Raw genomic sequence first — 26,485 nt, forward strand, 5'->3', positions numbered from 1 at the left:
GCTGTGGGTACAGACCTTGCAGTGTCGCGTGCGTTTCTGCAGTGCGTTTCTGCAGTGCGTTTCTGCAGTGCGTTTCTCCAGTGCGCTTCTCCAGTGCGCTTACAACTGGAGGGGAAGCCTCGCGGGGTCCTGGGGGTGTGGTGGTTCTGTGCGGCTTTTTAGGTCTTGATCAAGGCTTGATTGAACTAGTCTTGCTCCAAAATTACAATCTTAGCTGGAGGGGCTCATACACATTTTGGCCCCCCAGAAAGAAGACAGGATGGCCTGTGCACAAACATTACATCTGTCCAGTTTAACAGATGCATTTTGCTGGAGCTACTGGTGTTTGTTTTACACTAAAACATTTTGAAACACTGATGCTCTAGAAGCATTTAAAGGTTCATTATACATATGAATGCATATGGATTTATGAGGTTTTATCCTTATTAGGCCATTACTGGGTTAAGGGGCTTTTGCACTGTGGTTATAAGAAATTCTGCGTTCAGTTAGCTTGAAATTGAAGCAGATGTGTTTTGGTTGGAAATGAGAGCTGCTGGTCCCCAGCGGAGGGGGGCAGCGGGAGCCTTGCTGTCTGCTCCTCGAACGGGACCGGCTGCCCTTCATCGTGACAAACGGGAAACGGGGCATTAAATCACGGGCAGTGTATCGTTGGCTCTCTGCTTACTCAGCAGTTCAGTTTGCCGACAGAGGTACGTATACGCATAAACTCCTTCCTCCGAAAGGGCTGAGCGTGTGTGATTCGCCGGTTTTCCTTTAAACAAACCATGTGACTGCCAAACACTCACACAAAAGCCGGTGTTGTCCTCTACACTGCCCCCCTCCCGCCAATCCGCTGCGGGGCATGTTACTGCCAGCGCTATCCAGCAGGTATGGAACGTGATGGGATGGGATGCGAAGGGACGTGAATTGGTAGCGATGACATTAATTTAAGTGGCTAACTAAAGAGCATGGTTAGCATACTGTAGATGTTTAACAGGTGATCTTCCAGTAACGGCCTTGACCACAATATGCGTCTGGAATTTGCGCAAATAACTTCAAACTTAATTGAACTGCTTAAGTTTGCTTTTTCATCTTAGGTCCCAGGAGATGCCAATTTCGTACACGCTGTTTGGTGAGTTCCCTGATAGAAACTGATATGAATACAGTGGCTGATTCATAGTCCGGTGACTACTGTCGGGGGCTTTTTAAACACCCCTAATTTCAAGTGGTGCCTACAGTGGACTGGTGAGTATCCTGGGACAGGAGGCACAAGATGCGAAAAGTCTTAGCTTTTCGCACCAGTAATACAAAGGCAGTTCCCAGGACGGGCCATGCTATAGTCTTCTGTTTTAAATAAATTATACAGCTTTAAAAATATCACAATTACAAATGTCGCTGGATAGAACATTCAGCCATGCCGCCATTTGTAATGTACTGCAGACTTGGGCGTTTCTTTTAATTGCTTTCTTACGTAACAGATAATTCAGAAGTTTTTACAGACGTGCGGAAATCTAACGCAGATGCTTTAGTGCCCGCTTACCCATATGCATCACCTCGATGTTAATTACCACCCCTTTTTCTCTATCCGTGCACATACATGCATTAGTCTGCAGTCTTGAGGTCTGCGGTTGAGAAATATGCGAGTCACTGATGTCTTTCAGCTAAAAAAAACTGCCCACATGACGGACTAATGGCATTCTTGTTTTCAGAAAATATTTTTGAAAATGCTGGAGGTACTTTTAACATGTGTGCGCCGGCTGCGGCTTTTGCCTAAAGAAAGAGCGCCATCTAGTGCAGAAATAGTGAATGGGCCGTATAATCCGAGTTTCCTGTCATTTCCACTATTTTTTTTTAACAATTTACAATATTTTTAATGTCCGAAATTTCAGGAAGCACTTCTTTACACAGCATGTAGTTTGACTTTGAGTATGGAATAGTCTTCCTGCTAGTGTAGCGGAAGCTAAAACCCTGGGTTCCTTTAAATCAGAGCTAGATAAGATTTTAACAACTATGAGCTATTAGTTAAGTTCTCCCCAAACGAGCTTGATGGGCCGAATGGCCCCCTCTCGTTTGTAAATTTCTTATGTTCTTAAGATATTCTTTCTTAAACCGAACCTGCAAAGCCGTCGATTTTTGTAGGTTTTTAATCATTCTTAATAATTAACCTACGAATAAATCTAAAGACGTCACAATTTACCCCTGAAATCAGCTCTGAAAAGGGCTGTTGTTGCTGTAATCGTTGTATGGATTAGACCTGCGACCGAGGTACTGAACTAAAAGGGTACCTTATTCAAAATAGACAAACGCCAATCGTTTCTGCTTTGCAAGCATTTGCTTTGAAATAAAAACCCAAATGATTATCTTGTTTTATTTTCTGTCAATGGACTTTAGGCCACATATTGCTTACAAAAGTCGTATTCAATTAATGAAACAGCTTTTGGTAATAGTTTTGTCTAACTTCCCTGCCATTTATTTATATAAAAGCAACTGTATGCTGCTTTTATCATATGAATCTGTTTCGTGGCTCGTGTAGTTGCGACTGGCACTGCAGACCTGCGCGGTCTTCTTGAATAGACGGTATTTCTTCCCAGATTCTTTCTTTGGATTGGATCAGATCGTCACATGTGGCCCCTTCGCTGGTCTTTAAATCTGACCCCTCCGTTTCCTTCAGGCCGTATTTTTCACCCATCGAGAGAGGGCAGGGACGAAGGACCATCTGTAGCGAAAGCATGAACGCCGTAGGCAGATGTCTGGCACTGTACCTCTCTGCCCTGGTGCTGGAGGTGCAGGGAACCTACCGGTTTTACGGGTATCATCCGGGACGCTACGCCGATCGACCTGCGGCAAGGTCCAGTTACCTGCAAAACATCCAGCCCGCGCAAAATGGCCTCAGTGCAGGGGGTAGGTGACAATTTTCTTTAGCCGCCACTCTTCCACCTAATTCATAATGATGATTATCATAATCGGAAGAATTAAAACACGAATCGTGAGGATTAAGGCATTGATTTGTAGTGTTATATATATATATATATATATATATATATATATATATATATATATATATATATATATATATATATATATATATATATATATACTTTCAAAACTAGTTGATGAGGCTTCAGAAATGTGGCTACGCAACAGATCTGAAATACACACACATACACACAATTAGCCTAATTAAGATTTAATCTATACATCTTTCAGCGCAATTTATCAAATTTCAATCAATATCACATTTGCATGGACCCATGAACAGCGCAGGTTCATTGCAGCCTTACAGCAGAGTGTGATTTTTGCGCACTTTTTTACTTGTGAAAGTCCGCAGTGCCGTGCCATCCTCACCTCTGCAGCCGTGTCCTCCCCTCACACTTTAAGCGAAATGCCTTTTGCTCGCTTTACAGTCCATACAGGGTATATTATTATACTGTCATATATTTATGGAAAAATGTGCTATGACAATCGGTAATTTTTCTGTCGCTTTGTGCTTGTTTCGTACATTCTGTTTGTATATTATGAGAACTTTGGTGATATTATTAGTAGGATTTACAGATGTCTGTTAGCATTTTTGTATTTGTTTATTTGTTTAGATGACATGCTTTAAGCTTCTACTAGCTCTTTCATACTTTATTAAATACATTTCGTGATTTTTATCATGTAGGCTAATATTTGCCGAAACTGAGAAATTATCTGAAATGCTAGATTGACCGGCATTTACACCGAGAGACGCCGTAGCCTCGGGCGAGCTTCTGTACTGACGCATCTCCATCCGAAATGACCGTTCCGCTGGCCCATTAATCACTGCTCTACCGCTTCTCCCCTCTGGTGGCCCAAAGTACACGGCAATAATCACAGGTTGTATGGCTATCACTACTATCACCAACCACCAAGGATCGCTCCGCCTGTCACGTACCGCTGGCCTCCGGCCCCCGTTGTACCGGCGCCGCCGGTCAAGTACTACCGGCCCGCCGCACCCCCTCCTGCGGCGCCGCCGGTCATTTACCGTCACCCCATCGCATTCCCTCTACCAACGCTGCCGGTCAGGTACCACCGGCCCACCGCGGCCCCTCCGACAACGGAGCCGGTCAGGTACCACCCGTCCACCGCGGCCCCTCCGACAAAGGAGCCGGTCAGGTACCACCCGTCCACCGCGGCCCCTCCGACAACGGAGCCGGTCAGGTACCACCGGTCCACCGCGGCCACTCCTACAACGCAGCCGGTCAGTACCCAAAGTGTCATCACCACCACCATCATTGCTGATTCAGGTAGTAGATGTTTCGATGAAACAAAAGGTTTTTCTTGCCCGAAACATATCAAACATGCCGGTACAGCAGTTATTTATAGATGTTGTTTACAGTCTTTTATTACATTGAAACAGAAGGAAATATTCAGCGGTAATACAGAATTTGCTGTATAATCGGGTTGGCAGGTCTTGGTGGGGTTTGAACGCATGTCATCTCTGCACTGTAGAATGAAAACGGTGCACTGCATGTGTTCTTTGTGTCCAGAGTCAGTCAATGTAGATCTGTTCGTCAATATTCTAACCATATATCTTGGTAATTGTGGCTGGGAGTGCATGCACATTTAAGATACATTTTACATGTGATCTAGATTTAAACTGACAGCATTCCTGTGTCTGTTCCACTGTGGTCAAACCCACTGCGTCCTCTGTGTGATCCACTGCGGTCAAACCCACTGCGTCCTCTGTGTGATCCACTGCGGTCAAACCCACTGCGTCCTCTGTGTGATCCATGGTCAAACCCTCTGTCTTTTGTGCGATCCACGGGGAAACCCACTGTGTCCTCTCTGTGATCCACTGTGGTCAAACCCACTGTGCCTTCTGTGTGATCCACTGTGGTGAAACCCACTGTGTCCTCTCTGTGATCCACTGTGGTCAAACCCACTGTGCCTTCTGTGTGATCCACTGTGGTGAAACCCACTGTGGTGAAACCCACTGTGTCTTCTGTGTGATCCACTGTGGTCAAACCCACTGTGTCCTCTGTGTGATCCACTGTGGTCAAACCCACTGTGTCTTCTGTGTGATCCACTGTGGTGAAACCCACTGTGTCTTCTGTGTGATCCACTGTGGTGAAACCCACTGCGTCCTCTGTGTGATCCACTGTGGTGAAACCCACTGCGTCCTCTGTGTGATCCACTGTGGTGAAACCCACTGCGTCCTCTGTGTGATCCACTGTGGTCAAACCCACTGTGTCCTCTGTGTGATCCATGGTCAAACCCTCTGTGTCTTCTGTGTGATCCACTGTGGTCAAACCCACTGTGTGATCCACTGTGGTCAAACCCACTGTGTGATCCACTGTGGTCAAACCCACTGTGTCCTCTGTGTGATCCACTGTGGTCAAACCCACTGTGCTTTCTGTGTTGTCCAAATCAGTCTTACTTGTGTGTACTCTGGAGTGAAACTAATCATGTCTTGTCTGTCTTTCTATTATCTTCATGGATTCCTTGACTGGATGGCTTGAGCCCATCCATATGTCTTTTGAAGTTTTACATGTAAGAAGACCCAGCTGGACTTTTCCAACTTTTTCTTGGTTTTTCCGACACTTACACTTCTAAGAAGACCATTGTTCTGCCTCATTAATTTCATACGTTTGATTTGTCAGAGTAGCAAAAAGTGAACCTTAGGGACATGGCCGGTTCGGAAATGTGTTTAGTTTGTTTAGGATTTTCATACTCCTGTTTACTCACCAGGAGGATCTCACTGTAAAAGTCGGCCTTTGGACTTGGTCTTCATCATCGACAGCTCCCGGAGTGTGCGCCCTGCTGAATTTGAGAAAGTCAAGACCTTCATAAGTGACATGGTAGATACGCTGGAGATAGGCCGAGATGCCACCCGGGTGGCTGTAGTCAACTATGCCAGCACGGTCCAGATCGAGTTCCTTTTGAAGAGCCACTTCAACAAGGCGGACCTGAAGCGGGCCATGTCCCAGATCGAGCCACTCTCCACAGGCACCATGACTGGCCTGGCCATCAAGACGGCCATGGAGAAAGTCTTTACTGAAGAGTCGGGCGCCCGGCCTCGCTCCACCAACATCTCCAAGGTGGCTATCATCGTGACGGATGGGCGGCCGCAAGATGGGGTGGAGGAGGTGTCCGCTACAGCCCGCGCTGCACAGATTGAGATCTATGCCATCGGGGTGGATCGCGCGGACCTGCAGTCCCTGCGGCTCATGGCCAGTCAGCCCCTAGACGACCACGTCTTCTACGTGGAGACATACGGTGTCATCGAGAAGCTCACCTCTAAGTTCCGGGAGACACTTTGCGGTAAATACACAGGCATGTGGTGTGACTGTACACGTAAGCGCACAGGCGTGTGGTGTGACTGTACACACAGGCGTGTGGTGTGACTGTACCGGTAAGCGCACAGGCGTGTGGTGTGACTGTACACGTAAGCGCACAGGCGTGTGGTGTGACTGTACACATAAGCGCACAGGCGTGTGCCGAGACTGTACCAATGAACGCGAAGGTATATGCTGTGACCTGCCGTGCAGATATATTAGCATTCTGACCCAAACTGAACTACAGTCTGTTACCACATTTTCAGGTACAATTGGTGATGGCTTGGTGCTGAACACCAGCCACGGTAAATGAGATGGTGCGCTCTCTCTCTCTCTCTCTCTCTCTTTCTCTTTCTCTTTCTCTTTCTCTTTCTCTTTCTCTTTCTCTTTCTCTCTCTTTCTCTTTCTCTCTCTTTCTCTCGATGCCTTGTCTTCTGATTCACTGGCCCCATTTTTCTTGTTCCTCCTGTCTGTTCCAGGTCTAGACTCCTGTACACTTGGACACGACTGCGAGCAAATTTGTGTCAACAGCAACACCTCCTATTACTGCAGGTGTCACGAAGGGTACACCCTGAATGAGGACAGGAGAACCTGTTTGCGTAAGAGGTTCCATGTCAAACGATGGGCGTAGCTGTGAACCCGTTGGTGTGAAACTACTCGCAGGTTTTAACAGGGAGGAGGAGATTTGACAGGAGGCTGTCAATCTCTTCTAGAAAGCAAGGATTTGAGGGCAGACACTGAATTTTCAAACGTATATTAACAGACCTGTGTGGTGCAATCCGGGCCATACAGCGCGAATATGCATTTCAGTCCAGATCAGTCAAGATGTAGTGATTTTGTCCCTGTGTAAGCAGACCTGCACTGAGGCTGTATGCAGTAGCACTTGCTAACTACACATGATAACATGCATACACCTCATTTACTGCTGGAATTTGTACAGCACAACTGGAATGTCTGCTGCCCAGAGTATATACTGTGGCACTGAAACAAAAGTAACAATGGGCATCAGAAAGACCAAATTGCGGAGTTACTGATCCCTTTGATGCCACGGCGTAACGCACCGTGCCGTCCTCTGAACATGCTCCCTCCAGGTGTGGATGGCTGCGCTCCCGGACAAGACTGCGAGCCGGTTTGCACGGAGCGCGAAGGCTTGCAGGTCTGCTCGTGTCCAGTGGGGTATGTCTTAAACGAGGACAGGAGGACATGTTCACGTAAGAGCCTGTGGATCTGCCATGCTCGTGCATGCTGGATTGGCTGAATTTTTGGATAATTTACAGATATATAAACTTTCAGCGGGCTTCTGCATCACAGCGATGATGCGGTGTTAAATGGTGATCTGCACCGTGTATAGAACATGACAGCAAATGCCATCGCAGCCCATTTAACTTCTCCGCTTAAAAATGGTGCTTTTCGAATCCCTACAGATTATTGCTGCAGGTTTCCCTGTTATAGTAGTTCTCCACACAAACCCAAATTCACTGTTCCTCCCCAATCAGGAAGGATCCATGAAACCGCACTAACGCTACCATATTGGTTGTTTCGTCACATGACCAGGTCTGGACGGATGTGCCCTCGGACACGACTGCGAGCACATTTGCATCGACAGCCGCGGCTCACAACGCTGCAGGTGTCGGAATGGGTATTTCCTGAATGAAGACAAGAAAACGTGTTCGCGTAAGAGCCCCTGGGGCCTGCCGTGGATGCTGGGGGCTGACGGACTCTTTTCTTGGTGCCAAATGTGTCCATATGGGAGCAAAAGTTTTCCAGTGGGAATGGGGAGACCCTGCAGACGCATACATGTGGCCTGCACCATGCATGTGGCAGGGGTCCCAGTTTCACCTCCCTTCAGACCATCCGCAAAGTCATTTCATAACCTTAAGCTGAGCACAAAAGACCTTTAAGAGTTCTGCATAACTCACAATGGCACATTTTAAGGTGATCAGACATTAACAGTTAGGGTGGGGCTCCGGTGTCACGGTAATGGCTATGGGTTAGCGTGGCTGTGGTTTAGCCAGGCTGTGCCATTGCCTGACTGGGATAGAGTGGCTGTGGGTTAGGGCGTTTTTCCACTGCCCCATTTCTTCCAAGCGACTTAATTGGTATTACGGTGTTCCGGGCTATTCAGTTTCCCTATGTTTCTCCTGTCTATCAGGAAATAATGTTTCCCCTAATATTAAAGCAAAGAGGTATGTCAAATGTCTGAAAATCACTCATGTATATTATTACATGTGAATACAGTAGATCGTCACGCATAATATAGTCTAATAAGCAATACTATACCGTTTTCATCAAGAAATATCTCTATCCAGCAAATTAAGTAATTTCATTTATTATCTGTAAAAACATAGTAAAGGCATGTGATGTTTTAAAATTAATATATGGCTTGTTTACCTCAAGAGCTTCGTAAAAAGACATGAAAACAGCGAAACTGTGTACAAATCAGCGCGCGACAGGGGAAACATAGGGAAACTTGATTGCCCGGAACGGCAAAAATTTTTTTATTTCCAGTCGTGCCATCCAAATCCCACTGGATCTGTTCATCCGACCATATAGCGATTAAAGCCTGTGTTTCCTCGTTTGTCCATCCTTCCATTTTACTTTTTTATATTTTTGTTTCTACTGCTTTTTATTTTGTTTCTCACTGTGATCGCTCTGTTCGCTGTGTGTTTCAAAAGATGGCGGTTGTATTTTGTGTTTCAGCGGCAGGCTATTTGCATAACCAATCGACAGCAAATACGTTTGCAAGTCCCACCCCAAAGTACCGAAGTACCAAAGAAGTACCCCAACTGGTTTGGCACTTTCGGTACTCGAGATCTCGGTACTGGTACTCAACCGGAAGTCAATGGAAAAGCGAAAGTACCGTACCTGAAGTACCGTACTTTGTGCGGTGGAAAGGCGCCCTAAATAGTGTAGTTGCAACATTCGGTTGGATAAATAAATAAGAAAAAGCTAACATGTCATTATTTCTGGCTCCTTTCATTGAATATGTAGCAACTGTCGTGTATGAATGAGCCATTGACACCTGGCCCTTAGTGTGGCTGTGGGATAGCGCTGCGGTGGGTTAGCGTGGCTATGGGATAGCGCTGCGGTGGGTTAGCGTGGCTATGGGATAGCACTGTGGTGGGTTAGCCTGGCTATGGGATAGCGTTGAGGTGGGTTAACGTGGCTATGGGATAGCGCTGCGGTGGGTTAGCGTGGCTATGGGATAGCGCTGCGGTGGGTTAGCGTGGCTATGGGATAGCGCTGCGGTGGGTTTGCGTGGCTATGGGATAGCGCTGTGGTGGGTTAGCGTGGCTATGGATTAGTGTGGCTGTGCAGTAACATGGCTGTGGGATAGCATTTTGGTAACAGTGCTGCAGGAATGCAGTACCCTGGCACCAGGGGCGGATTAACGCACAGGCTAGATATGGCTTAAGCCTAGGGGCCCCACGTGTGCCAGCCTGCAAGGGGGCCCCCATTGGCGCGGAGCGGGGCTGGGTTGGGGGGCCCACAGACTACTGTAGCCTAGGGGCCTCCGTACACCTTAATCCGCCCCTGCCTGGCACGCTAATGGCAATGTCCTTCTTGCAGAGGAAGCCAGGGCAACAGTGTTGCAAGACCCATGCAAGTGTGAGGCACAGGTGGCCTTCCAGCGGAAGATGCAGACAGTGCTGCAGGACCTCAACAGCAAGCATATCCTTCCACTTAAGGGCGCATTTTGCCAACATTTCCCTTTTCTATTTTGTAGGCTGTTATTTACCTCATTAGACACAGGTTTGTTCGGTAAAATGTCTTTAACAAAAGAATGGTCTGTTACATGTGTGTGGCTTGAAGGGATTAGTAATGTCCTTAACTGTCTCTCGTACTGGATGAGGTAACGAGGAAGCTTCAGCGGTTGGAGGCTGTGCCACGTCGTTTCTGATGAAGCAGCCTATCACGTGATGCCCCGCCTCTCCGGCTGGGTACACCTATCCAATCCGCCGATGCTTATGCACTCATCGCCCTGATCAGCCGGACCCCTCTTTGTCAGTCTCTAGGAGAGAGCCTCCATTCACCCTGGCATTTTCATGCTTATACCATTTAATGAATTTTGGTTGAAGAAACGTTTTTTTGTGCTTTGTTGTATAAGTTATATTTGCCCTTTTTTAAGTAAATGTTGCGCTGTTAAAATGCTTAATGTTATTTAAAGGAGATTGAAGTTAGCTGTGTATACATGGATATAATGCTACATTTTATTTTGGGTACAGATAAAAATGTACATGTGACACTTAAATCACTCATATCCCAGTTTATTCTTTTAACTAAGGATGCGATTCTGTGCGTATGCCAGCACCTGGCACTGAGTGACACTTATGCTACAGTTACAGTGTATGTATATGTGCATATGCCTCAAATAAACTGTCCCCAGACCTGAAAACACCCGCTTCTTCTGTCCGTAATTAACAAAATTCAGAGTGGTATGTTTAATACTGCTTGTAACTAGAGACGCATCGATACCGATATTCGGATCGGTATCGGCGCCGATCCAGATCTATTTGACGGATCGGGTATCGGCCATGCGTGACCGATCCACGTCCTATACTTACTTATTTAGTTTTTGGCAATAAATCGCAGGACAGCTCTTTCCCATTTTACATGTGTTTTTGCAGCATTCAAATCGAACGCTAACGCTGTCTTTTTTGCTACTCAGTGGGTGCTTCCGCCTGCTCTGACGTCATGCGCATACCCTTCGCAGTACGAGGAGCGTAAGATAAGACGCGACGATCTGGGAGTATTATACGCTTTTAACTGAAACCAGTAGCACAGCGATTTGTAGTCTATGTACAATTAAGTTTTGAGGTGCTAATAACGTTTAATGGACAATCCCATTTAACAAAGCGCACGCAACTGCGAGACAAAACAAAGCAATGGATTATTTGGGAGTCGCTAACTTAATTGGACTAATTAACTCGCTGCAGCTTTTGATACAAGACGGGCTGCCATCGCGACAAAGTGTAGGTATGTTACAAAAAAATCCAAACCCCGCATATAACAGAAAATCTAACTGAATTTGATAGAGAACTAGATAACAAACAGAATGACACCAAAATCATTGAAATATCTTGAAAAATAAGGAAGTTATAGCAATTATAGAGGCGGAAATAAGTGATCATTTTTTCCTTTTGTTCTTAATGTATTTTAAACAAAGGCTGTGATCGTAAGTTGAAGAGAATTTTAAAGAAATTGAGTAAATTATGTGATCTTCAAAAAAATTAATTTGTTTTATAAGCTGTTTTAGTGAAAAAAGCCCTGCAAGAATGCACAAAATATCAGTGAAAGATCTCTCATAACAAACACACTTGGTCATCTACATTGTAAACAAACGCGCTTGACGAATCAGGTTGCAGTATAGCAGTCACGTGACCTCTGGGGCACCTCATTACCGTGACCGCTCAGTTGGGAATGCTTTCGTTCGCAAGCAAAACCATTGACTTCGCAACTAACAATTGTCACGAAATTTCACACAGACATGGTTGAATAAATGATATATCAAATCTATAGGATTTTATTAAAAATCTATTTACCTCTAGTGATTTTGAAGCGATGCCTTTGAGAAGTAATTTATCGGTAATTTTGCAACGGGAAAACGAAACACTTCCGACCGGTCAAAAACAAAAATTCGAAAACGAGGTTGTGACGAAAAATGTGAACTATGTCATCTATAAGCGTGTGCTCCTGGAACTTTAAAGATAAACCCACCGTTCAACTTTTTCCGCGGCTATGCTATTCCCCGCATCCACCAAACTCGTGATGACGTAAACACACCTGCGCGGAAGAGCGGCGCAGCGGGAATCGGGAGATTGTAACATACCTACGCCAATGGGAGAAAAACTGTTAAAATTTTAAGCATTCGCCACTTGTGTATACTTCCTTTGAAGATATTCCTATTGAACTGCAAATGCCTCAAAAACGCTTAAAACAAACGAGGTAGAATAGTAAATTATGTATGTTTGTAGTAGCCTAATTAAATATTATTTGTCATACATTTTTTTCCCATCTGTATTTACTAGCTTAATATATATATATATATATATATATATATATATATATATATATATAGATATATATATATATATATAGATAGATAGATAGATAGATAGATACAAGATATATATATCTTGTATCGGAATCTGTATCGGTATCGGCAGTTGTGTATCGGAATCGGATCGGAACTGAAAAAATGTGGATCGCCCATCTCAAGTTGTAACCAGTGGACTAATACCAGGAAAAAAATCCTTGTGCATTTCAGGTAATGTGCTGGTTCAGTAAAAGTGATTCTGAGGCTCTGATTTTGTGTCTCGGGTCAGGGTACGTAGTCTGCTTTACTAATGTAAGCTTATAGCTATTACAAGGTTTTCTATTGTCTCTGGCTAAAAGGGCTCTGGTACTCGAATGTGTGCATTAATCATGATATATAAATGATGATTACATGGTATCATCGCACATACAATGAAGAGTAACGCTGACTGAACTGTAGTTTTAAAATGAATGTTGTTATGAAAAGTGTTCCCCATCCTCTTCAGACTCGCGTTAAGGTAAACATGCTGCGTTAAGCAGAACTCCATAAGCCGCAGTATTCCTACCGGAAGTGTGGGATTGTGTACTTCCGGTTTTCGGTTACCAGGAAACCGAGAAAAGCTTTCAGGAAACCCTGCGTACGTCCGAAGCGGCTAGCTAGTGCAAGGCTAATGAATGGTGCCTTTTAATGCATAGAAGAGCAATTTTACAGAAAGCAAAATGATTTTTCAGGAGAATGTTTAAATTAAAACTATGACTACATACAACCATTAGTAAATTTTGCCCGTTAGGTACCCCAGGGGGTAACTAGTTGAGCCTGCTAACTTCTCCAAACGTGTTCGTTCGGTGTGAAGCAGCAGCGATGTTTATTTACCTGAGTAAAAAGGTAAGATTTTAAAAAACGCGAAAGCCTATACGAATAATTTATAACGCGTTTCTAAACATCCTGTCGCAGACAGGCTCTTGCATGTGCACGAAGTTGCGAATCTCATAAACCCCTTTCTTTCCAACAGTTGTATATTTGCGTTTTCTGGTGATGGGTCTTTTGAAACATTTCAGTGTCTTTGATTCACCGTGTTTGTACTCGTTATTCATTCCGTTTGCAGATCGCCATCCCGAACAACGTCCGACTTAAATGCGTGTCCTGGAACAAGGAGCAGGGCTTCATCGCCTGCGGGGGGGAGGACGGTTTGCTCAAGGTGCTCAGGCTGGACTCACAGACAGGTGATGGCTGTTACAGGCCAAGCCACGCAGCAGGAATTAACACATCCTGCATCTTTTCTGTGTGCACCTCCCATAGTCCAGCCACTGTGGCCATTCGCTCTGTCTAAATAAACTTGAGCTGCTGGTATAGTATACGCAAAAAGGAAGATCTGTGCCGCTCATAGTATAATGCTCGTGTGTGTGATATAATGTAAATGTTTTAAGCATTTGAAGAGTTTCACTTGCACCAGAGACATCTATCCATCCGTATTCTCCTTGGAAGGGTGCAGGTGATTCCCCTCATTAATGGCATTTCCCTGTGCTTTTGTGCAGATGATGCCAAACTCAAAGGACTCGCAGCGCCTAGTAACCTGTCCATGAACCAGACTCTGGAGGGTCACAGTGGTGAGTCATTGTGCTGTTTGCGTCCCCTTAAATCCGGCATGCTTTGCTACATGAAGCTTTCAGGGTGCTCTCACTCCCCCGTCACATAGGTGCGGTTCAGGTGGTGACATGGAACGAGCAATACCAGAAGCTGACCACAAGCGACCAGAACGGCCTCATCATCGTCTGGATGCTGTACAAAGGTGTGGAGGGATTGGGTGTGTGGTGTAGAAGTGAACAATATTAACCACGGTTCAATAACATATAGTGGCACAAAATAATATTACCTCGTGACAACGGTGTGACATACAGACAGCGAGTGACAAGACGGTTTTCACAGGACTTGCAGTGCAAAACACAGGACAGTGCTTTGTGCTTTAAATAATGTGAAACCCTCCCCTGTCCCTTGCTGAAATGACAGCTGTGAAGCACGTGCATCGCGGAACTCCTTAGCCATCGTGTGATCCTCACTTCTGTTTACGATATGTCACGCTAATGCTACAAGTGTTTCCGTGATTTTTCGTGCTAGACCTCTCTGATGGAAAATCAGATCGATTTCTTACTCCCCCGCCTCCCGGTATCAGATCCAACATTTTTTGCTGGTATGGGGCCGGATTTCTAATTTTAAGGATATGCAAACTACCAATGGAATGTTCAATAACCCATCTGACCAAAAAGTGAATTATAACCAAAGTTTCAGTCCTGCACCCACCTAAGTGATTAACCCCCTGCTCGGCTTGCCAGGCTCCTGGTATGAAGAGATGATCAACAACAGGAACAAGTCAGTGGTGAGGAGTATGAGCTGGAATGCAGATGGGCAGAAGATCTGCATCGTGTACGAGGACGGGGCCGTCATCGTGGGGTCGGTCGATGGTAAGCTTGCTAGGGCGCCCCCTTTAGGCGAAAGAAGCAGAGAATAGCTGTTGTGAGCTCATGGGAGTTTTACTTGCACAAAAATTTTCTGAGGGCAGAATGAAAAATGATTGGTTCGGAGAGATAACCAATCAGATTGTAGAGGAGGTACATCCAAGCAACTAGAGGAGGCAAGACCAACCAATCAGATGCTGGTTGCCAGTTGATTGGCGGAGCCAGTTGATTGCTGGTTTGCATTACAGGTAACCGGATTTGGGGGAAGGAACTGAAAGGTATTCAGCTGGCGCATGTGGCCTGGTCACCTGACAGCAAGATCCTCCTGTTTGGGATGGCCAATGGCGAGATCCACATCTATGACAACCAGGGCAACTTCATCGTAAGGGGCCTGACTCCCGCACCAGCATCCCCGGTCCCTGAGGGGGAGCACTCTCTCACTGGCCCATTGCGTTTCGTGTCACAGGTGAAAATGACCGTCAGCTGCCTGGCCAATGTCACGGGTGCCGTCAGCATCGCCGGGATCCACTGGTATCCGGGGACGGAGGGCTATGTGGAGCCCGATTGCCCCTGCCTCGCCATCTGCTTCGACAACGGCCGCGTGCAGATCATGCGCTATGAGAATGATGAGAGTGAGTGTGCCCTGGGCTTGCCTCTCGTCCGTAATGTTAGCACTGCTGTTATTGTGGCTGGTTGTTTTCATATATATGCTCCTGGATTGTGATTGGCTGGTTTGAAAGTGAATAAATGGGAAATTACATCGCGGGTGATGCTGGCCCAATCAGAATATGCCTGTGGTGCTGTGCTCTTCGCCCTGGCTCAGACCCTGTGCTGATTGACACCGGCATGACCGTGGCCAGCATCCAGTGGAACCAGTGTGGTAGCGTACTGGCTGTCTCCGGCTGCCAGAGGGCTGCATCCCTGGATAAGGACGTCAATGTGGTGCAGTTCTACACTGCGTTTGGGGAGGTGAGGCCCGATGCGTCTCTGCTAACGGCGTCCGGGGAATACTAGGCTGGAGTACTAGTGCATTTTGGGATACAGGCCAGCACTGACAGTAACGGTGATGCAGGGTGGTGGTTTAGCAGTGGGGCTGCCTGGAGGCTCAGTCTGTAGCATGTCACCTCAGTCCTCCAGGGCTGGCTTTGTGTTTGTGGAGCTTGCATGCTCCCTCTTTCTCCTCAGCCTGTCCCCTGTAATGGACTGGCATCCCGTCCCCCCCCCCAGCCTCGTGCCCCGTTATGCCAGTGATAGGCTGCAGTCTCCCTTCCTCACCCTCATTTACTTCCTGTGCAGCATCTCCGGACCCTGAAGGTCCCTGGGAAACAGATCACAGCGGTATCCTGGGAAGGCGGAGGACTGAGGATTGCCCTGGCGGTGGACTCCTTCATTTACTTTGCCAACATCAGGCCGGATTACAAGGTCATTCAAAGTGATCAGTGTTGCTCTGGTCACTTAACATTCAGGTTATGTGTAAATATGCAGTTGCAAGTATGAACTTTTTGAGTCCTGAAATGCAGCCCTGGGCTCCCAGCTTCAGACCCTAAGGTCGCTTTTCCTGTAGGGGTCACGCGGCTTGCTGAAACACGTCAAAACAGAAGGAAATGAAATCTTATCCCGACGGCCAATTGTCACTCGTCCAAACCCGCCAGTCAGCGTATCAGTCCCGGGGCGGGGGGCTTTGGGGGACGGGTTGTGGGTGTGGCTGCGTGTCCCCATTTAGATGACGCCCTCAGAATTTTCTGCTCTCCTGGCCAGTTTGATCCTTGACTCCCCGTGATGCTGACACTGAGGGCTCTTCAGTTCAGCCTGGCCAACATCTCGCTTGCTGACCATGCGACGTCCGGCTTGCTAATGGCCCAGCATGCTGACACAGAGCAGCCGACACGCTGCAGAAAATAACCGTTTACCTTTCAGGATTCATGTTTCGCTGGCTTGGCTAATCAGGTGCAGTGGACAGGGGGGCCACACTGCGCCCCTGTGCGCCCCCTTGCAGGGCCCTGATTAGGACGCCCCTGAGTTGATCACATGACCATGCAGTACCGGTTCTAGCCAAGGTGGCGCCCTCAGTATTTGAGCATCGCTACCGGTGCCCCCATTAACGGCAAAGTGAAATCGACTGCTGAGTCAGTGGCCGCCTCAGAAGTTGATGCCCTAGGCGGCTGCCTATGTCGCCCATAGGATTGACCAGCACTGTGACCAGACATGGTTCTGCAAACCCTTTTTGGGCCTCTGAACGTTAGCACCTCGTAGAAGGTTTCACTCGGGAAGACGGTTTCAGGTGCACTCATGCCTTCCTGCTGTAATCTGTACCCTCTAATCTGTCTCCTGTCACTAAGAAGAAAGTGCTGCTTCATCACGTTTGAGGAGCTCTCTTGGGCTGTATGTTGTCTGCCTTCTAAAGCTTCCTGTTTCTCCTTCTCCCCTCCCACGATCTGGTGGACAGTGGGGTTACTGCTCCAACACAGTGGTCTATGCCTACACCCGGCCTGACCGCATGGAGTACTGCGTGGTCTTCTGGGACACCAAGAACAACGAGAAGTATGTCAAGTATGTCAAGAGCCTGCTGTCCATCAGCACTTGTGGGGACTTCTGCATCCTGGCCACCAAGGCAGACGACTCTCACCCTCAGGTATGCGCCCCCCCCATCAGCCCCCAGCCTCAGTCGTGTTTCTGAACCGAGAGAGAGAGTTAAACGAATGTCCTGATGCCCGAGGGGGTTTAGGTGAGGGTGCTGTGTCTCTCAGCGGGTGAAGGTTCTGTGTTCAAATCACAGTGTCAGCATGTGATTTGAGCAAGACCCTTAACCCCCCATTGGCTGTGTGACCCCGCCTTCTGAATGATGTATGTCTGCTAAATATAAATGCAAAAAATGCCCCCCCCCCTCTGACCCGTGTCTCTGTCTGCCACGCTCGCGGCGGCCAGGAGGATGCTGAGCCGGAATCGGCGAGCGCCATGGTACGCCCCCCGGCCTCGCGTTGTCCGCTGTGCCGGCTCGTGTTTGGTGTGATCCCGTTCCTGGAGGGTCGCGATGCTGGGGGGCGTCTTTCCTCTGCCCTCGCGTTCAGTCTTTGTTTGGCGGAGCGATGTTAGCTAACGCGGTTGCCAGTTTTGGGCCTCCAGGACCGGGCTGGTGTGAGGCATGCTGTCTGTCTGTGCCGGTGGTGATGTCATCTGTACCCTCTAATCTGTCTCCTGTCACTAAGAGGAAAGTGCTGCTTCATCACGTTGAGGAGCTCTCTTGGGCTGTATGCTCTCTACCTTCTAAAGCTTCCTGTTACAGCCCCTGCTACGCTCTGTCTGCTTTTCCAGTTCGTGCTGGTCCTGTGTAACTCGATTGGGACCCCACTGGACTCCAAATACATCGACATCGGTGAGTAGTGACCCCTGCTCCGTGCTCTCTGTCGGGGTGCTCTCAGTCTGGTGTGACGTGTTTGCTGCTTGGCCCCATCATCCCCGGGGGCCTCTCTGACATGCCAGAAGGGCCCCACCGCGGCGTCGCCGTCTGCGCTCACCAGCCTCAAAGGGCCGGCGGAGTTTGGCGGAGTCTAACCCCGTCACAGCCGGCCCTTCACAGCTTCTCGGCAAAGGCTCCCGCCTCTCCAGGCATGCCGCAAAATTCCTCTCCCTCTTGGGAAGCTGTGCCAGTGGCCGCGGTCAGGCGCCAGTGCGGTGGAAAGTACCAGAAGGTGTGGAAGTCCGAAGGCACAAAAAAGGCAGCGTTTAGTCGTATTATTAACGTTCTGTGTGCCTTCCGAGAATGTCCGTGCTACGTACACATTAGCTTATTCAATTCAGTTCAGTTCACTTTATTTTCATGTCGCTTCTTTCACAACAAAATCACTTTACATGGGTGTGTTGTGATACATTACAAGATCATTAAGACAGAATAATACGAAAACATGGAAAAGGGAGGACAAAGAAATGAAATAAAGAAAGATGACAACGGAGGAGAGGTTATGAATGAATGTTCAGCCTCGTGTTTCCAGCTGAGGCAGAAGCAGACACAGATGCTGGGGCACCTGTGAGGCCCTTCCATGGGAACTGCGCTGGGCGCTGCACTGGGAACTGCGCTGGGCACTGCACTGGGTCGTGAATCTTTCTCAGACTAAACATACACCATGTCTGACTCCTGCGGAGTTAACCGTCCCTGACGGGCTTCCTCAGAGCCGCTGTTTGTAACCATGACGAAGACCCACGTCATCGCCGCCTCCAGAGAAGCCTTCTACATCTGGCAGTACCGTGTGGCGAAGAAGCTGACCGCCCTGGAGATTAACCAGGTCACCCGGACCAGGAAGGAGGGCAGGGAGAGGTGAGGCTAGGGGGCGCCGCTGCCCGGAAGGTTCTGTTACCCTGTGGTGTCACGTTGGGGTCTCTCACCCCCTGTCATCCATTCAGGGTGTATCACATCGACGATAACGTGGCTGACGGCTCGCTGGACTTCTCTAAGGCGGCCGCTGTGAGTGCCCCTCTCCTCCCCCTGCTCTTATTTCCCCAAGTGTCTGCTGACGACAATAAACACTGGGTGCTGTCTCTGAGTCAGCGAGTGCGAGACCACCCCCCCCCCGCTTTGCACATAGTTATTAGAGCCGGTCGCTCTTTCCTGGGTGGTTGCTTTTAATCACGGGTGGAGGAAAATTCTGATGTGACTCTGAAAACCCTGTTGAGATGCTCTCTTTTCTTCGTTCACTGCAGTTTATAGGTGTATGTTTCTTTTTTCTTAGACGACCAGAGATCCCATCTGCTGCATGACAGCGACAGATAAGACTCTTATTTTGGTATGTACCCCAGCTGACTCTTATTGTGATACGTCCCTGCCCCTTAATTCCCCCACTAACTGCCAATAGCAACAGTTGTCACCTACAGCCTTAATATGACACCAATTATAAACTGCATGTCCCTAAATGAGCTTAATGTGACGTTCCCTGCTGATGAGAGTGTTTGTGATCAGGCCCGGGAGTCCGGCACCATCCAGAGGTACAGCCTGCCTGGCGTGAGCCTGGTGCAGAGGTACACGCCCAGTTACCGTGCCTACCAGGTCTCCCTCAACTGCAACTCCAGGTGAAATCTTACCCTGGCACTGGCCATGTCTGTCACTGCGACCTGTGATTGTCTGCTTTATCATGAGGGGATGCAGCTCTACCGATCATGTGGTGCTTATGTCCTGCAGCCGGCTGGCCATCATCGACATTGCGGGGGTGCTGACGTTCTTTGACCTGGAGCCTCGGGGGGCTGGGGGGGATGGCGGCCCCGGGGGAGCACAGGCGGCGGGGGACCAGCTGAAGTTCGAGCGGAAGGACGTGTGGGACATGCAGTGGGCGAGCGACAACCCCGACCTGTTCGCCATGATGGAGAAGACCAGGATGTACGTCTTCCGGAACTTGGACCCTGAGGTGAGGCGGTGGGCACGTGCCATGTAGGCCCCCCCTCCCCCCTCCGTGTGTTTTCCCCAGGGCCCCACGGTCTTTGGGCAGGCAGAGCTCTCACTGCACTATGAAAATAAACCCCCAGAGCCATGTGGGAGGCCCTCGCGTCCCGGTGAAACGCCGGCACTGTCCCCTGGGGCCGCCTCGGGGTGAGAAACCGGGCTGGAGATCCGCTCGGCTAGTGGGGAAGCACACGCCCTCCCCGTGTGCGCTGACACGCTACTGGAACGCACACGCTTCACACCATGCTCTTAAATGTAGCATGACGCCTCTGAGTCGCTGACATTCATCATATTACACGCTTCTACGAAACGGCATGTCGTTTCAGGGAGATGAAACTTTAACGGCGTGTTTGATCACGCATTCAGGAGCCGATCCAGACGTCTGGCTACATCTGCAGCTTTGAGGACCTGGAGATAAAGTCAGTCCTGTTGGATGAGATCCTGAAGGTAAAGGAGCTTCTGCTGACTGGGTGTTATTCGCTGTTAAAGAGCGGCTGCTGTTATGGTGTCCACACATCCCTCTCTACACACACACATGCACCCACACTGATATACGCACACAGACACACACTCATGCACCGCATGTGACTCTGTTTAGGACCCTGAGAGGCCCAACAAGGACTACCTGATCAACTTTGAGATCCGCTCGCTGAGGGACAGTCGGGCGCTGATGGAGAAGGTGGGCATTGAGGATGCCTCGCAGTTCATCGAGGACAACCCACACCCCCGACTCTGGTAACGACCCTGCCAGGCAAGAGCCTTTTCCGAGTGCGCAGCGGGAGACGTGATGTCAGCAAAGCCCGTGATTCGGCCATCGCCGGCGGTCTCGGAGATGAATGGACAATGGGAGCCATTCATCCCTAAGCCTGCCTCTGCACCAGCGATCTGTGGAGGATCCAGACCACCGGGGGGTTATGCTGGGTGCATGCGTGTGTCTGGCTGTCTAACCAGTCCAGTTGAGCTGCCCATGTCACTTCTCACAGCCTATGGTGGAATTTGGAGGTACGGGGAAAAAAGCAGAGCTCGGGGGGGGGCACTGCTGAACCGCTGCATCAGCATGAAGAAGGACGTAGCCCCCGTTAATGCCCCTGAAATGACAGTGTATGTCAGAGTGCGTGTCCCGTGTATACAGAGTGAGGACTGTGTGTAAAGTCTGTGGTCTGTATGCGGCCTGTGCAAGGGCCACTGCTGAACAGCAGTGCAGTCACCCTGGACCCGCTGCACAGACCTGAGGCAGCAGGTCGGTCTACTCAGCAGTGCCCCCCGGTGTCCGTCACACAGGCGCCTGTTGGCCGAGGCGGGCCTGCAGAAGCTGGACCTGGCCACTGCAGAGCAGGCCTTCGTGCGCTGTGGGGACTACCAGGGCATCGAGCTGGTCCAGCGGCTGGCCCACCTGCACAGCGAGGCCATGAAGCGAGCCGAAGTGGCTGCCTACTTTGGCCGCTTTGAGGAGGCCGAGCGCATGTACCTGGACATGGACCGCAGGTGAGGCGACTGCGTCTGCGCTCCTGCACGCAGCCGGGCCCCTGCCAGCGTCCCCTGACCCCGACCCCCGTCCCCCGCCTAGGGACCTGGCCATCGGCCTGCGGAGCAAGCTGGGCGACTGGTTCCGGGTTCTGCAGCTGCTGAAGTCCGGCTCGGGGGACAGCGACGATGCGCTGCTGGAGCAGGCCTACAACGCCATCGGGGATTACTTTGCAGACCGACAGAAATGGTAACAATCTCACGAGGGGGAAGCTTTAAGGAAACTAGGTCTGATGGGACCTCTTGGCTGGCAGTCATTTAATGCGGGTGCCTCACGTGTGGGTGGTCAGGAGTCAGTCTGCACCGATTTTGCAGTCAGTCCCATGAGCCCTGAGCCATGTTCCTCATTCCAGGCTGAACGCCGTGCAGTATTACCTCCAGGGCCGCAACCAGGAGCGGCTGGCCGAGTGCTACTACATGCTGGAGGACTACGAAGGCCTGGAGAGGCTGGCCAGCTCACTGCCAGAGAACCACAAGCTGCTGCCGGTGAGAGCCCGGGGGGCGGAGCCTGGAGCATGATGGGAAGGATCACATGACATCTGAGTGTGTCCTTTGGCCTCAACCGTAGGAGATCGGGCAGATGTTTGTCACGGTGGGCATGTGCGAGCAGGCGGTGGGCGCATACCTGAGGTGCAGTCAGCCCAAGGCCGCAGTGGACACCTGCGTGCACCTGAACCAGGTGAGGCCCGGTGTGCGCATGGGACGGGGTGGGAAGTCTGCAGGACAGGCAGGGATGTGATCGGCCACCTCCCCTCTGCGTTTACTGTGTCACACTGCCTCGTTACAGAAATGAGTGGTAATTATCCTCTCGTTGCTATGGCTGCCCGAGATCCTCGTGGAGATAATGGAGTCTCGCACAGGAAACAGGCGTGTCTGCACCCTAGTGTCTCTGGTTAACGTGTTAATTTGGCCTCTTTTCGCCAGTCCGTGACGTAGCTGCAGATGGTCAGAGGAAGTGGCCCCCGCAGTGCCCGCGGCCTCGCGTCCATAGCGCTCACGTGTCCTCGCTGTGCTCGCAGTGGAACAAGGCCGTGGAGCTGGCCAAGGATCACAACATGAAGGAGATCGGCTCACTCTTGGCCAAGTACGCCTCGCACTTGCTGGAGAAGAACAAGACGCTGGAGGCGGTGGAGCTGTACCGCAAGGCGCGGCACTTCCTGGAGGCGGCCAAGCTCATGTTCAAGGTGACAGGGTGACAGGTGCAGGGGGGGCACCTATCTGTAAACACAGGGGCTCCATTAGGACTGGCAGGTGGTGTGGCGGGTAAGTGAGGGGCCTCGAACGCGTACGCGCTTAACGGGGCCACGTGATCGCGACCCAGATTGCCGACGACGAGGCCAAGAGGAGGACCAAGCCGCTGAGGGTGAAGAAGCTGTACGTGCTGGCGGCCCTGCTCGTGGAGGATTACCACGGCCAGATGAAGGCCTCGCAGCACGACCGCGCCCAGGGCCGGAAGTCCGAGGTGGGCCCCCTTCTGGCCACCGCACGCATGACAAACTTTCACACCCAAATACTGACACTCGCCAGAAACATTTCATCTGGGGACAGAGCTGCACTCTGTGCCCTTCGTCAGAAGTGCCCGTTTCAGCTCCCCGCAGCTCCCCAGGCCTGGTGGTCATGTGGTTTGCACGGTGCCCCCATCAGGCCACGTCCGCTCTGGCCGGTCTGCTGGAGGAGGACGCGTCGTCAGACAGCCGTGTTGTGGACAGCGCCTGGCGTGGTGCTGAGGCCTACCACTTCTTCCTGCTGGCACAGAGGCAGCTGTACGAGGGCTACGTGGATGCGGCCATGAGGACAGGTACAGGCCCCTCTGCCCGGGTGGGTACAGCCCCCCTCTGCCTGAGCGGGAATGCCCCCTTCACCTCACCCCTTTGTCCTCAAGGTTCAGCATGAAGAACATCATGCTCTGAAGGCCCAGAGCCTGCAGATGTTCTTTCCCATCCCGCGGGGGAGCAGAGCGCATAGATGGAGGTCGTCAGGTCAGGCTGAACCAGAGCCCAGAGCGATGACCTGGCCCTCCCGGGGTGACTTCACAGGGCCCCCGTGTGACCTCAGGGGTCGGAGAGGGAGGGCGGTGGGGTCAGCGTTTGATGTGTTTGAAACGGCGTCCACACTGTGAATGTGGCAGTACTAGGACCTTGGGGAAGTGCTGTTGGTCTTTAATTCGAACCATACCAGGACACTGGTTAGTGTGTGCGCTGGAGAAGCAGGGCTATAAAGAGAGCAAAGTGTGGGGCCGTCTGACGGGGGCCTGGGCTTTCTCGACAGATAAACAGTGAGCCATGGATGGCCTGGCAGAGACCTGCCCCCACCCTCGCTCAAATAAGCATCCGCACGTGTTACCACGCTCCATACCCAACCACTCCCGTGAAAAATGTCTTGTGTTTATGGCGGTCTGGCAGTGAATCACCCTGGTCTGGAGGGTAAACAGGATCACGCTGGGGTCTGTCTGCTGGGAGGAGCGGGGGGGGGGGGGGGGGGCATCTCGCTGATGGGCCACCTGTGTACACGCGCTGACATACAGCCCACATCAGGACGCACTAAATCCGATCAGGGGATGGAGTCTGTGTGCTATGCTAAGCTCCCTGCTTGTGGGGTTGTGATGTTACCGTTTATCGCTGCGCCAAACACCGACTTCTCACTGGGGAAACGCACCATGGCCATCTGGTCAGTAGTGACCTCTGCGTTGGAGTTCTCCTCACACACACCTCGCTGAGCTTCACCTCAGCCTTCAAAAGCATCAGAAGACGACTTGTTTGAAAATTTCCTCTTTGGATCCAGAAATCCAGCGATAAGCTCTGGGGCACGACGGCGATATTTCACATGACTTTGTCTGACTAACCAGACCCATAAATGTTCATCAGCTCTGGTTTGTGACTCATAAATCTCACTTTGACAATAGGAAAGCGCATAACACAATGTAATTTACTCAGATACGGAATGATGTGATCTTATGAAAGCAAAGGAGAAGTAACATGTACGGTAACGTCCCTGCAGCTTTGCACCTCCGTGACTACGAGGACATCATCCCTGCCGTGGAGATCTACTCACTCTTGGCCATCTGCTCCTCTGCCAACCGAGCCTTCGGAACCTGCTCACGGGCCTTCATCAGGCTGGAGTCCCTGGAGAGCCTGAGGCCGGAGCAGAGGCAGATGTATGAAGACCTGGCCCTGGAGATCTTCACCAAATACAGCCCCAAGGACAACAGGAAGTCCGAGCTGGACAGCGCGCCTGAGAGGTGAGAGCAGCTCAGACCCGTGGCCTCTTCTACAAGCCAATCAGTAGGCAAGTAACGATGAATCGCCAATCGGTTTAAAATCGACGTAAATGTATGACTATTTAAACCGGCTGATGTGGAAAATGAATCGCTCAGTTAGCCGTCAGATGTCACTGCGTGTTCACGTCGACGTCGTACGTTACTGTTTATTTGAAGATTTTTATTTTGATTTGGGTTTTTTTAATCAGTATTTTATTCAATTTCAGTTGCACTGTTAAGAAGAGGACACGTTTTGCACAGTTTAGAAGGATAAAGGAATATTTTTTAATAAATTTGTCTGCAGCTCATTCTGTTAAAAAATTGTGAGAAAATCGTATCGAATCGTGAGTTGAGTGTATCGTTACATCCCTACCAATCAGCAAAGGGCTCCAGCATTCAGGAGAGTGGGCATCCGTGCCCAGAACAGTAGCACTGTTGGCTCTGGATCTGCATATATAATCAGTTAAGATGAAGATGTAATTCCTCGATCTCGGGAGGAAATTGTCCAACCATAGCTCAGAAGTGGAGATTCTGGGTCCAGAGAGTTCAAATCCAGACTTTTGTTTTAACCAACCAGTTGAGCATAAAGAATCAAAGTCACAGAGTTCTCAGCTGGACCTGAAATCCGCACCTCTGCCACAGCTGCTGATTGTTGAGGGAGAGAGCGTATTTTTGGAAGTGGATAACTGGCAATGTTCTGGCATGACTCGTGCGCTGTGTAGGGGGGACTCTGTTCAGTCCTAATTCCCATAAGTCCTGGGTCTTCTCACGGGGGTCCCGGTGCTCTGCTCCCCGCAGGGCCGAGGGGAAACTGCCCACCTGCATCGTGACGGGCCGGCCCATCTCGGAGTACCAGTTCTGGATGTGCAGTGTTTGCAAGCACTGCGCCCTGGAGCAGGAAGTCAGCCGCCATGCCTTCTGCCCGCTGTGCCACAGTGCCGTGGGATAGCCAGCGATACAGCTCTACCTGTCCAGCAGGTGGCAGTGTAACGTGTCCCGTGAGCACTATGACAGGTGTTGGGGGGGGGGGGGCATTTCTGGGCATTCTCAACACTTACCAGCCACCATATGTCACCAGAGTGCAGAGTGCAGTTCACGTATAAGCATTCACTCCCTCTGCTTGTGATTTCTGTGATCTTGTATAAAACCTTTTATCAGATTAAAAAGCTGAGAGACCAGTGAGTGAAATCTTACATTGAACATATCAGTTGTCATAAAATGTATAAATAAATTGTGCAAGTACATATGTATGTTATGTGAATTACTGTTTATTGAATGTGGGAGACAAGTAGGATAATTTGGGTAAAATGCCCAGACTTGTGTGTGGAAACGGAAACCCTGCAAGAAATGAAGACATCTCCTGTTGGGCCGCTTTGGATGCCGCTGCCTGTATTAGTGTGCCGTCTACTGGTAGGTATGCGATACACAGAGCAATCGAATTAAGCTGATGTATGCTTTCTGCTGTATCGACGCTGGCAATTTAGTACCCATATAATCCATTCCCATTATAAA

The 26,485-nt window shown here is 49.8% G+C and overlaps 2 protein-coding genes across 8 annotated transcripts; both read left to right on the forward strand.

Annotated features, from left to right (window-relative positions):
• The first annotated feature begins 383 nt into the window (after window positions 1–383).
• On the forward strand, window positions 384–10,671 carry LOC111855535 (uncharacterized). Of its 4 annotated transcripts, none has more exons than XR_011982617.1 (11): window positions 384–867; window positions 1,077–1,111; window positions 2,651–2,880; window positions 3,816–4,244; window positions 5,689–6,261; window positions 6,542–6,580; window positions 6,755–6,874; window positions 7,367–7,451; window positions 7,830–7,949; window positions 9,846–9,946; window positions 10,120–10,156. XR_011982617.1 is itself a non-coding variant. In XM_072699400.1 (11 exons), exons 3-11 carry the CDS (start codon window positions 2,709–2,711, stop codon window positions 10,174–10,176), a joined length of 1,731 nt encoding a protein of 576 aa, XP_072555501.1. In that variant the 5' UTR covers window positions 389–867; window positions 1,077–1,111; window positions 2,651–2,708; the 3' UTR covers window positions 10,177–10,671. The 4 variants fall into 4 exon arrangements, 3 of the variants coding, with proteins under 3 accessions (XP_072555501.1, XP_072555503.1, XP_072555502.1); XM_072699400.1 differs by having other exon boundaries at window positions 389–867; window positions 7,367–7,486; window positions 10,120–10,671; XM_072699402.1 differs by having other exon boundaries at window positions 391–867; window positions 4,024–4,244; window positions 7,367–7,486; window positions 10,120–10,671.
• Window positions 10,672–11,073: 402 nt separating this feature from the next.
• wdr35 (WD repeat domain 35) lies at window positions 11,074–26,217 on the forward strand. Of its 4 annotated transcripts, none has more exons than XM_023834724.2 (28): window positions 11,074–11,252; window positions 13,418–13,535; window positions 13,848–13,919; window positions 14,009–14,101; window positions 14,643–14,771; window positions 15,014–15,147; window positions 15,232–15,397; window positions 15,589–15,734; window positions 16,062–16,187; window positions 17,212–17,397; window positions 17,691–17,723; window positions 18,078–18,138; window positions 18,933–19,077; window positions 19,164–19,224; window positions 19,490–19,543; window positions 19,717–19,826; window positions 19,936–20,158; window positions 20,560–20,640; window positions 20,792–20,928; window positions 21,475–21,678; window positions 21,761–21,907; window positions 22,071–22,203; window positions 22,286–22,396; window positions 22,737–22,901; window positions 23,039–23,179; window positions 23,362–23,515; window positions 24,715–24,955; window positions 25,772–26,217. In XM_023834724.2, the coding sequence occupies exons 3-28, from the start codon at window positions 13,892–13,894 to the stop codon at window positions 25,920–25,922; spliced, it is 3,360 nt and encodes a 1,119-aa protein (XP_023690492.1). In that variant the 5' UTR covers window positions 11,074–11,252; window positions 13,418–13,535; window positions 13,848–13,891; the 3' UTR covers window positions 25,923–26,217. The 4 variants fall into 4 exon arrangements, with proteins under 4 accessions (XP_023690492.1, XP_023690493.1, XP_023690490.1 ...); XM_023834725.2 differs by lacking the exon at window positions 11,074–11,252 and adding an exon at window positions 12,474–12,543; XM_023834722.1 differs by lacking the exon at window positions 11,074–11,252 and adding an exon at window positions 12,922–13,197.
• The last annotated feature ends 268 nt before the right edge of the window (window positions 26,218–26,485 follow it).

Source organism: Paramormyrops kingsleyae, chromosome 14 (genome assembly GCF_048594095.1).
Source record: "Paramormyrops kingsleyae isolate MSU_618 chromosome 14, PKINGS_0.4, whole genome shotgun sequence".
NCBI lineage: Eukaryota > Metazoa > Chordata > Actinopteri > Osteoglossiformes > Mormyridae > Paramormyrops > Paramormyrops kingsleyae.